This window comes from Neophocaena asiaeorientalis, unplaced genomic scaffold (assembly GCF_003031525.2).
Source record: "Neophocaena asiaeorientalis asiaeorientalis breed wild unplaced genomic scaffold, Neophocaena_asiaeorientalis_V1.1 scaffold505, whole genome shotgun sequence".
NCBI classification, from domain to species: Eukaryota; Metazoa; Chordata; class Mammalia; order Artiodactyla; family Phocoenidae; genus Neophocaena; species Neophocaena asiaeorientalis.
In genome coordinates this window covers 1,195,148-1,207,874 of record NW_020174704.1, presented here as the reverse complement: position 1 = coordinate 1,207,874, position 12,727 = coordinate 1,195,148, and the positions used below count along the sequence as shown (strand labels likewise).

General features: G+C 36.2%; 1 protein-coding gene across 7 annotated transcripts in view; it reads right to left on the bottom strand.

The window, feature by feature from the left end:
* COQ3 (coenzyme Q3, methyltransferase) overlaps positions 1-11,399 on the bottom strand; it is a 32,525-nt gene extending 21,126 nt beyond the window's left edge. For 6 of the 7 annotated variants that reach the window (XR_003005141.1, XM_024759341.1, XM_024759340.1 and 3 more), the window contains exons 1-2: positions 10,127-11,399; positions 667-793 (exon numbers count right to left, since the gene is read on the bottom strand). Coding sequence is in view for 6 of the 7 variants with exons in the window: in XM_024759341.1 (XP_024615109.1) it covers positions 667-793; positions 10,127-10,238 (239 nt within the window). In the remaining variant the exon portion in view is untranslated. Of the gene's footprint in view, positions 1-666; positions 794-9,254 lie in introns of all 7 variants that reach the window. The other variant, XM_024759342.1, reaches the window with a different exon arrangement.
* Positions 11,400-12,727: the final 1,328 nt, after the last annotated feature.

Here is a 12,727-nt window from a genome sequence, read left to right as displayed (position 1 = left end):
ACAAAGTTAGAAATTGGTTTCTAATATATGAATACATAAAGATATTACTTTGATTCAATATTACTATCTAGAATGTATACTTAACCACCTTATATTTATGTTACACCCAAATCATTTATGATTTAAGCACTGCGTTATTTGTGTCCTGTCATAAGGATATTATGAGGAAGTAAAAAGTAGTTCTCTGAGTAATATAGTCTTGCATTAAAAATAAAAGCTATCGGGGGCTTCCCTGGTGGTGCAGTGGTTGGGAGTCCGCCTGCCGATGCAGGGGACGCAGGTTCGTGCACTGGTCTGGGAGGATCCCGCATGCCGTGGAGCGGCTGGGCCTGCGCGTCCAGAGCCTGTGCTCTGCGGCGGGAGAGGCCACAACAGTGGGAGGCCCGCGTACTGCAAAAAAATATATATATATAAAATAAAATAAAAGCTATCGCTAAATATGGATGAAAGGCACGCACTGGATGTATACCATATTACAAATTTTCTGTGGGTTTGAAATTTCCCAAATTTAAAAGCTGTTGGAAAAATAAGAATATTTAAATAAATAAAAGCTACCTTAATCAAACCACATGAGCTCTACTGACAAAGTTTATTAAACACAATCAATACTAAACTATTTTTGCACATAATTATGTGAATATTTGCCACAATAATGAATAAACTTACCTGTAACTTTTCATCCTATTCAGGCACGCAAAAGTCATGCTATAGGATTTGAAACACATGATTCTGTATTCACTGAAAACTGATGGTTTAATTTGTAGAGTCCAACTGAGCTGATTTTTTGAATAAGCTGAGAAAAGAAAATTAAATGTCTAGAGAAAGCATTGCACAGTATGAATCCCTGATATGCATGTAATTGAAGAAACTATTTTATACAGCAATCTTATATTACAGTTGATAAACAAAAGGGTTTTTTCCCCTTAATTTTAGATTTTACTTTAAATTATAAAATAAATATCTTGCATTCTGCCATCTAACTCCAATCAGACATTTCTGAAATAATAATCATCAAAAATAAGTAATGCCTATGGTAACGTTTTTCATGCCATTTGTTTTTACATACACATTATGCTGCACAAAATTATTAAAAATGATATTCAAATTAAAACTACATTACCTTTTAAACTAGAGTAATTTTTTTTTTTTTTGCCACACCACACACCTTGTGGGATCTTAGTTCCTCAACCGGGGATCAAACCCGAGCCCTTAGCAGTGACAGCGCAGAGTCCTAACCACTGGACCACCAGGGAATTCCCACAAACTAGGGTAATATTAATTTTGAGATTATTTATCAAAACCAGTTCAAATTATGTCACTTTCATGTTAGCTACATGAAATGGATTTATATGTATGCTCAACACATTTTACAGAGGAAAAAAAATGTGCACTTATAGACATATATATCTCCTAAAATAAATAGTCATTCAGTTTATATGTTCCAACTTACACAGGGACCTGCTTTATGAACTAGTTACTCTGCTGCAGAACATTCAGTTGTTCAATAAACATTTAAACAAAGTAGACCTTAGAGAGCAAAGAAAACTACCAGAGACATTACATTATGATAAAACAGCAAGTATTTACTATATAGTGCAGGAAACTATATTCAATATCTTGTAATAACCTATAAAGGATATATAGGTTATATATACATGTAATAACCTACATATACAGATGTAAATCTATAGATTTACATCTATATATAAATCTACATTTACATATGTAAATAAACTATACTTCAATTTAAAAAAAGAGAGAGAGAGAGAATCCACCAGGAAGACAAATTACTCTGGCAAAAACCAGACAAAGATGGTACAGCAAAGAAAACCACAGACCAATTTCTCTCATAAACAGACACAAAAATTCTCAATAATTAGTAAACAGAATCCAGCAACATATAAAAGGAAAAACACAGCATAACCAAGTAGGATTTATTCTAGCTATGCAACACTAGTTCAAGAGTAGAAAATCAATCAATATAATCTACCATATTAATAGTTGAGAGAAGAACACACATAAGCTTACTAATTAATGTGGACAAAACATTTGACAAACTCCACACCCACTTACGACTAAAACCTCTCAGCAAACTAAGAATAAAAGAGAAATTCTTCAATCTGATAGAACACCCATAAAAATTCTATAGCTCAGAAAGTACTTAATGGTGATAGACTAAGTGCTTTACACCTAAAATCAAGAACAAGGCAAGAATGCCCATTCTCATGACTCCTATTCAATGTACTACTAAAAATCTTAGCCAGTACAATAAGGCAAGAAAAGGAAATAAAAGGCATACAGAATGGAAAGGAAGAAATTAAACGGTCCCTATTTGCAGATATGATTGTCTATGTATAAAATCCCAAGAAATCTTCAATAAATAAAAATAAAAAGCTCCTGGAATAAGTCGGTTCAGCAAGGTAACAGACTACAAATTCAACACACAAAAAAGTCAATTGTTTCTATATACTAACAATGAACAACTGGAAAGCAAAATTCAAAATGCTCTATTGAGCTTCCCTGGTGGCGCAGTGGTTGAGAGTCCGCCTGCCGATGCAGGGGACAAGGGTTCGTGCCCCGGTTCGGGAAGATCCCACATGCCGCGGAGCGGCTGCGCCCGTGAGCCATGGCCGCTGAGCCTGCGCGTCCGGAGCCTGTTGCTCTGCAACGGGAGAGGCCACAACAGCGGGAGGCCCGCGTACCGCAAAAAAAAAAAAAAAAATGCTCTATTATTTAAAATCAGTCCAAGAAAGAATACTTCCATTGTTGTATAAATCCCTCAAAACATGTTCAGATTCTGTATGCTGAAAATTTATATAAAACACTGATGAAAGAAATCAAAGACAATCTAGTAAATGATGAAACATACTATGTTCATGGATTGGAAGAGTCAACATAAATCCTCCCCAAATTGATCTATATGTTTGACACAATTTCTATCAAAAGAGACAGAATAAACAATGTTAAAAAGGAGAATAAAACTGCAGAAATCAAATATCCAATTTTAAGGCTTATCATAGAGCTACAGTAATCAAGACAGTGTGGTACTTGAGGAGACAGACTGAAATATCAATGCAACAAGAGTGTCCAGAGAGAGGAAAAAAAAAAAAATTCACCCAACTGCTTTTTTGACAATGGTGCAAAAGCAGTTCAAAAGAGGAAGAATGGTCTTTTCAGTAAACGGTGTTGAAACAATTAGACGTCATAGACAAAAAAGAAAATTTTGAACGAAATCTCACATCTTATACAAAACTGAACTCAAAATGATCTAAATGAAAACTATAAAACTTTTAGAAGAAAATATAGGAGAAGACCTTCCTGATTTAGGGTTACACACAGAGTTCTCACATCTGACACCAAAATCACAATCCATGAAAGAAAATATTGATTAAATTGGATTTAATCAAAGTTTAAAACTTTTGCTCGGCAAAACACCTTGTTAAGAAAAAGAAAAGTCAAGTCACAGAATGGGAGGAAATATTTGTAAAACATATATCCCATAAAGAACTTGTATCTGGAATATATAAATATACTCTTTAAACTCAACAGTAAAACGAAACAGAAAAACAAAAACCCTCGCACAGAAAAACAAAATAAGCAATCCAATTTTAAAATGGCTGTGGGTATTATAAAAAGACACAGACATTTCATCAAAGAAGATATACAGATGCAAATAAGCACATGAAGAGATGTTAAATAGCAGTAGCCATTAGAGGAATGCAAATGAAAGCCACTACATACCTATCAAATTGGCTAAAATTTAACCATCCCTGATATTACCAGGTGTGGACCAAGACATGAAAAAACTAGATCTCTTATATATTGCTAGTGGGAATGTAAAATGGTACAGACACCATGAAAAGCAGTTTAGCAGTTTCTAGTAAAGTTAAACATATATTTATCACGCAGCTTTGCAAGTGCATTCCTGGGCATTTATCCCAGAGAAGTGAAAACTTACGTCCACACAAAAACCTGTACATCAACGTTCACAGCAACTTTATCCATAACAGCCCCAAACTGGAATCAATCAAAATATCCTACAATAGATGAATGGTTAAACAAACTGTGGCATATTCATATCATGAAATACTACTCCGAAATCAAGAGGAATGAACTACTGATACATGCAAAAACTTGGATGGATTTCAAGGGTATTTATGTTGAGTGCAGAAACATTTTTTCAAAAGGTATATACTGTAAGATTCCACTTACATAACACTTGTGAAATGGCAAAATTATAATGGAAATAATAATGTAATGTAATGGAAAATAGATCAAGGTTTAAGGTTGGTGGTAAGGTTTGACTATAAAGGAGTATTACCAGGAGTTTCACTGTGATTGTGGAACAGTTCCATATCCTGATTGTGGTGGTTATTACACAAATCTCTATGTGTGGTAACACACACACACACAATGAGTGCATGTAAAGGTGGTGAAATCCAAAGGACTGTAGTTTAGTTGATGGTATCATACTAACATCAATTTCCTGACTCTGACAATGTATTATGGTTATGTAAGACGTAATCACTGAGGAATTGGGTGAAGGGCATATGGAAATTCTCTGTATTATTTTTGCACCTTCTTATGAGTCTATTTCAAAATAAAAATTTTTTAATTAAAAAGTATAAAAGTGGACACTACAAAGTGCTTCTCCTCCCCCTGACTCTAGGTATCCAACTTCCCTCTCTGCAAGCAACCAATGTTTCTAGATTTGCATGTAAGCCTCCAGATATTTTATACATATTTCATTTTTGTGTATCAATTTCTCTCTTATTTTATACAAAAGGTAGCACAGTATACTCATTGTTCTGCACCTTGCTCTTTCCACCTATCAATGTATCTTGGAGATTTTTTTCATAATAGAGCATAAAGAACTTCCTTTTTTTTAGGTTTGCAAGGTAATCCATTGTATGGCTGTAACTCATCATTTATTTAAGCAGTGCCCTATTTTTTTTTTAATTTTATTTTTTATACAGCAGGTTCTTATTAGTCATCCTTTTATATACATCAATGTATACATGCCAATCCCAATCTCCCAATTCATCACACACACACCCCCACCCCCCGCCACTTTTCCCACTTGGTAAATGCCATTTGTTCTCTACATATGTCTCTATTTCTGCCTTAAGCAGTGCCCTATTAATGTACATTTATTTAAATTATTTCTAATTTTTTGCTATTCTGAAAACATAAGATTGAATTACATAGGTAATTTCTTTTTGAGAGTACCTGTATGTAAAACCGCAAGAATTGTGTCAATTGGCATGTGCATTTATAAATTTGTAATTACTTTCTTAGATGTTGAACCAATTTGCAATCTCACTAGAAACTATGAGTTTCTAGTGTTGGTTTCCCCACACTGATAATACTTTGATAGTCCCCTATGCAGTGTATTATCAAACTTTTTTTATCTTTGCTAATCCAATAGGTGAAAATGGTATCTCACTATAGTTTTAATTTATCATGAGTGAGGTTAAGTGTCTTTTTTTAAGTTTAATGGTGCTATGGTCTGAATATTTGTGTCTCCCCCAAATTCACATGTTGAAATCCTGACCCTCAAGGGGATGGTATTAGGAGGTGGGGGTCTTTGAGAGGGATTAGGCCTTGAGGGTGGAACCCTCATGATCGGGTTTAGTGCCCTTATAAAAAGAAACCCCAGAGAGCAAAAAGGCTCCACCTATGAACCAGGGAGTGAGCACTCACCAGACACCGAATCTTGGACTCTGCAATCTCCAGGACTGTGAGAAATAAATTTTTCTTGTTTATAAGCCACCTAGCCTGTGGTATTTTGCTGTAGCAGTAGGAATGGACTAAGACAAATGGTCATTTTTCATGTCTTGTCTTTTCATAGTCTCTGAACATTTTTCTCCTGAGCTTTTTATGTTTTTAAAATTTTGTTTTGTTTAATAGGACCTCACAGCCTGGCCAAAATTCATTTTAACATCCTCAGAAAAAAAGTTTGTGCTTCTAGGCTTTAGCTCAAGTTATTCTCTCTTCCACCATTTCTATCTGTTATTTTTTAAGACCCAGGTCAAATATCACCTCCCTTATGACTTTAGGTAGGTAAATGAGATATCAGAGAATTATGTAGACTGTGATACACAGATAAGGATTTACAGTTGACCCTTGAACAATGTGGCGGTTAGCAGCGCCAAGGCACGCATGCAGTCAAAAATCCAGGTATAACTTTGCAGTCGGCCCTCCACATCTGCTGCTCCACATCCTTGGATTCAACCAACCTCAGGCAATGTAGTACTGTAGTACATATTTATTGGGAGAAAACTCCCCACATTTAAGAGGACTGGTGCAGTTCAAACTTGTGTTGTTCAAGGGTCAACTGTGTAAGGTATTATCATGAAATTGAGCCACAAAGATTTCAACACAGTCCTTGCTCTCTGGTCAGTGATGACCCCAATCTCCCTCTCACCTCCCCTATTTCTGGAAAATTAGTCCCTCAGTCATCAGTATGGCCAGAATTCTTAAGGGCCTTAAAATCTACCTCACCATAACTGAGAGAAACTAATCAAGTTTGTATTAATAGAATGCTACCAATTCCTTCTTTACCTCGAATCTGTGATCATTCTGGTATTTGAAATTTTAAAGGAATGGGGAAATTTTTCATTTAATTTATTCAAAAAGTCATTTATCAGCACCTATCAGGTACCATGCTGACAGTGAACAAGCCCTCTACCGTGCCAACGGCGTGGTTCCAGCATTCATCATTTATTGTCTGGATTACTCTAAGGCCTCCCTGAGCCTAGTCTTGTCTGCCTCCATCCCACTGTCTACACAGCTGCCAAGTGTTATTTCTAAAAGACGAGTCTGAGTATGTTGTTTGTTCCGTAATTTCCCACTGTCTTGAAGATAAAGTCAATCCCAGGAGGTGTACGTGGTCTTTCGTGTACTTGTCATGGCCTAAAAAGTCTGTCTTATCCCTGGCCATTCTCTGCCCTCTTTTCCAGCCCTCCATCCACACTGTACTTTTCAAGGAACACCTCACAGTTTCCTAGAAACCTCCTCATTGATACTCAAGCTGGTCCTTTGGCCACTCCAACTTCTTCTAAAACTGGACAACTTCAAGACAGCTTCCTAAATATCTTGTTTAAGAAGTTTCCCTCATCCCAAATATTTATTCCTTCTATGTTCAATTCCAAAATTTGGAAATATTTATACTGTATTTTTTCTAAATTTCTGATTATAAAAGACATATTTACTGAAAAAAATTATGAAGAGTATATAACGAATGATAAAATGATAGATCACCAACTCTACCTCAGATAATCGCTGTTAAAATTTTGATGTATCTCTATTCTCACTATATATCTCCAAGTTCATAATACAAACTGATTTGTAAGGTTTTTTTTTTACCTTTTTAAAAATTGAAGTATAGTTAATTTACAATGTTGCATTCGTTTCAGGTGTACCGAAAAGTGATTCAGACAGATTCTTTTCCATTACAGGTTATTACAAGATATTGAATAGAGTTCCCTGTGCTATACAGTAGGTTCTTGTTATTTTATAGATATTAGTGTGTATATGTTAATACCAAACTCATAATTTAATTTATTCCCCACCACCACCACTATCCCCTTTGGTAACCGTAAGTTTGTTTTCTATGTCTGTGAGTCTATTTCTGTTTTCGTAAATAAGTTCGTTTATAACATTTTTTTAGATTTCACATATAAATGATACGATATTTGTCTTTCTGTCTGACTTACTTAGTATGATAATCTCTAGGTCCATCCATGTTGCTGCAAATGGCATTATTATTTCACTTTTTTATGCTGAGTAATATTCCACTGTGTATATATACCACATCTTCTATATCCATTCATCTGTCAAAGGACTCTTAGTTTCCTTCCGTGTCTTGGCTATTGTAAACAGCGCTGCTATGAACACTGAGGTGCATCTATCTTTTCAAATTAGAGCTTTCTCGAGGTATATACCCAGGAATGGGAATGCAAGATCATATGGTAACTCTATTTTTAGTTTTTTAAGGAACCTCCATACCGTTCTTCATAGTGGCTGCACCAATTTACATTCCCACCAAGAGTGTAGGAGCCTTCCTTGTCTCCACACCCTCTCCAGCAGTATTTGTAGACTTTTTAATGGTGGCTATTCTGACTGGTATGAGGTGATACCGCATTGTAGATTTGCATTTCTCTAATAATTAGCAATATTGAGCATCATTTCATGTGCCCGTTGGCCATCTGTGCGCCTTCCTCAGAGAAATGTCTGTTTAGGTCTTCTGTAACTTACCTTCTTAACACTACATCTAATCATTTTCCATGTGGCTACACATTGATTTAAATCATGTTTATTGGCTGCACTATTTTTCACTCTATTGAGAGTAACAGCTTATCAATTCTTTTTTTGTTTTTGTTTTTTTGGCCAGGCCACACAGCTTGCGTAAGCTCAGCTCCTCTACCAGGGACTGAACCCCAGCTACCGCAGTGAAATCCCAGGAGTCTAACCACTAGGCTACCAGGGAACTCCCACAACTTGTCAATTCTATTGGAGGCCTTTAAGTTTCCCAGTTCTTGCTCTTTATAAGCTGATCTTAGTTCCATCCTGACATTTTTTTAAAGAGGCCCTTAGGTATCACTTCTTTAAAAATTCCCAGTGCCTGGCAAACAGCATTTGTTAAATGAGTTTCATGTAAAAAATGAACTTAACGTTCTGGTTAATATTGGGAGTTAAATAATCAAACTGTCTTCTACAAGGATCAGGTTCGGTGTGCTACTTTCTCGATCTTATTTGCCAATACAGTGTGTTGAATTAACCTATTCATCAAAAAATAATATTGCTGCCTTAAATTCTGAAACATGGCAAGATACGTGCAAACAAAACACAAACAAAAGTGAACCAATAACTATGAGACAGCTGGTGTCCTTTCCCGCCGAGGCAAAGGAAAAAGGCACATGACCTCGAGACTCCAGCCGGCAGAGTGGCGGCGGGCTCCTGCAGGAGCTCAACGAAACTAAGACAAAGGTCACTGGATACATGGCGACAGCCCGCAGGCTGCGCTCTCCTCGGCCAGGACCTCTAGTCCTCAGCTATCTTTCCCAGCCTCTGGGTAAGGGACGGTAAGATCCCAGGCCGAGCGTTCTACGGACAGCGAGGGCCAGGACCCAACGTACAGGTCTTTGGCTGACCCCGCGCGGAGCCCCGAGTCAGCCCGCCGACCGCGCCTGCGCAGAACAGCCGGCCCGCGCCGTGGGCTGCGTGCGAGCGACCCCCACGCACACACTCACCCGCCGACGTCGTTAAGCGAGGACAGTCACCCTGTGTGCCCCGGAACGCCGACCTATGCGCTCCTAAAAATCGACTCCCGGAGGAGCTCAGCTTGCGGCCTCCCAACATCGTGACAGAAAGGATCCACCTCTTCCGGTCCCTCCCGCAAATGATCCCCTACAGAAAGGTTCCGAGAGCCAAACTAATCATGGCCGCAGTGACGGGTGTTACAGATGTGTGACTGTAGCGTTACTCTTAACGTTCAACATGTCAAATTGTGCATGCAGTTAAACTATAGAATGTTTCTGTTGTCATTCACTAACTTCAAGATCCTCCATTACGCCTATTCCTGTATGACCACCTCAAAGTAACCATCAGTAATGATACCACTTCAAGCTATGTGATCTAGCTTTTATTCCTGTATAGCTCTAATTATTTCATATTTAACAGATGTCTCCCAAGGACACTCCTGTTAAGACACTGACCGAAACTTATAATTACAAAAGATCCGAAGCACTTCTTCCCTAAGAGAATTGTTTCCCATTTCAAGGCACTCAAATGTCAGAGGGCCAGAAGTCTATATTGAAAGTTTGTTTTCTGTGAGTGACCTGATAATGTTCCCGACAGGGCACACATTACATAGCAGGAAACTGTTGATCACTCAGGCTAGGCAAACTTCACTTAAGGGTTAGAACAGGCAACCTAACATTTTACTTCTAAATGTGTAACAGCCTTTCCTTGGGTACAAACAATGATAAATGTCCAACATCAAAGACAAAATCATTATACATTTTTAACAGGCAGGATCAGACTGGTAAAGGGTTCTTTGAATTAGTCAAATTTACTGCTCAGTAACGGTCTTTCCCTTATGGCTTCTTAGTAAAATATTGACCTCCTCCTAAGAGTGGTTGCAGATTTTTCAAGTTGTCTTCAGAGCTCCTCAAGATGCATGACCATCTCTCCAACTGAAGGCAGAAAGCTCTGCACAAAAGAACATTTAGCATGTGTTATATCTGCTGGAGTGACAGATCCCAGGAAAAAGCAAAGTGCAAGTATGATTAAAGTTCTAAGAGCTTGATTTACATGTACTTTCTCTGAATGATTCCCCTCACTGGGCTTCAGAGCCTCTCCACTACATTTTCAGTTCAACAACAAAGGCAATCAGTGATTTGCCTTAATACCAATAGGAAACAAAAGCCTCTTAAATACCCACTAGTTTGGCTCAGAAAAGCAAAACTAGCTTGCAGTACTTTTCTCTACAAATATCAATAAAAGGCTCTTTCAATGACACTTAAACCCAAGTTGTACTGGAGGAACAGCAGCTATAATGCGATGTATGGCTGTTTTGAGATATTTCTCAGATCATCCCCATGGTCTCACCCATAAACGTGTTACAGAGTCTACAGTTTATTTTGCTATAAGACTAAAAATCTTTTTAATACTTTGAAATTCAATTTTATATAAACTTTTTTCATTAAAGTTAAGGATTAAGTGCTCCCTTATAGCTAACACAGTTTTACCTCTTTGAAATGATAACACGACTACATCCACTTAGGTTTAACTGGTAAATTTTTGTATTTACAAAATTCCATATATTCAATAAATTGGAAACTTAAGATAATTTTATCTTAACATTACCACAATCAGAATGTGGCAGATTTATGTGTTTTTATAGGAAAACTCTATGGATGACACCTAGTAAACCTTCATGGTATCAATGTAACTCATACATGAGTTATTTTAAGGGCTATTAAGTTACTTTAAGCCCATTTTCTCATATAAGGTTTAGACATTACAACCAAATTCTACTTAAAACTGAAGAACTTAAGACCTTAGAGATAATCTAATTCCACCGTTATAGAGCTGAAGAAACTGAGTTCCACTGTGATTAAGTGATTTGCCCAAAATATATCAAACAGCAGAGGCAGGACAATCCAATGAATCTAATACTATTTCCACTAAACCATGCTTTGCACGTTTTAGAAACTTCAATAAATTAAAAATACTATTTATACTTCATGTCTTCCTTTGAAGAAACAAAATAACTCAGACATTAAAAAAAAGATGATGTTTGGAAAGTTCACCTATTGTGTTATACCATTAGAAACAGATGCTTTTTTAAAAAGACATTTTACAAGGGCAGGAAACATATACACTGAAATTCCACACCAATCTTTATTTATATTTTGGGGCCTGAAACAAATCTTATAATTACCTCTTTCCAAATTACATTTTATTCTTTTAATGGTGTGGTTTACCCCCACTCCACAAAAACAAGTATGATTAATACACCAGAAATATTTGAAAAGAAAACCTCTTAAGACAGTTTTTATTAACCAATCCAGACCAATGATTGTCTCAAAAAATTAATCTATTAATTTTCTGGTGGTATCATTTTAGAAAAGACTTCATAACCAAATTACACATCTAATTAACTTACGTATAAGTTTTAGCATTCACATCCCAAATCACGGAAGCCCTATTTATAAAATCTTACCATTCAAGGTAAACATACTCCATTAATGTCAGTGAAATGATGAATTCTCTAAACTGAAAACCCAAATATCTAATTATAATACTGATGTATTTACTAATAATCACATACATCATGACTATGTTTTAAAAAATATCTACAGATAAGAAGCTTGCATATTATGGCAGAGTAAATCAAACTGTCAAATGCTACTTTTGGCTCTAGTTCATATCTTGCTTAAAAATGTGCATATCATAGCCAGTAGACTTTTTCTGTAGAATTTTATTCTGAAAATATTATTTCACTTGAGATTGATCTAAAAAACATTTTTAGATATGAAAATGTTATACAACTTATCTATTACAAATTAATCAGATAATTCCGCAATTAGGTACACTGTGTTAGCTCACCTACATAAAAAATATTGCACATTTTCCTTTACTTATCTCAGATGTGACTGATTCTAAACTATATAGAATTCCAAACTATTTAAAAGTTATTGTGTGAAATGTCAACTTAATAAATATCAGAACTAAATGCACTGTAAAACAATCATTTTGGTAAACATGCATTTATTCACAGTTGACTTCCTCTAGATAAATGCGTAACTGCTCAAAATTATTTAAGAACCTATGTAGAGGTACAAGAGCACACTATTATAAGTCTATTTCTACCTTCATTTTGAGGAAACACTGATCTTGGCAAAAACCTGGCTTACTTTAATATGAACTACTGCTGGTAACAAGGCATACTCTAAAACTCTTGTGACCTGAACCTGCTTTTTCCTTTTTAACTTAAAATTTAAAAGCATTTGTTTTCAAAGATTTATCTTTTGTGGCATAAGTGATTAATCATATAAAGTGGACCCTAAAAGCATTTCAGTTGAGCATTTCAGTGCCTGCAGAGCCTCGTTTTACTCGTAAGTTATGACTGCCTTAAACTGCTAGACCACTCACTGATCATAATTTTAAGAAACTGACAAAACCAAATTTTAATGTTATGAAACTGACACAAACCTGA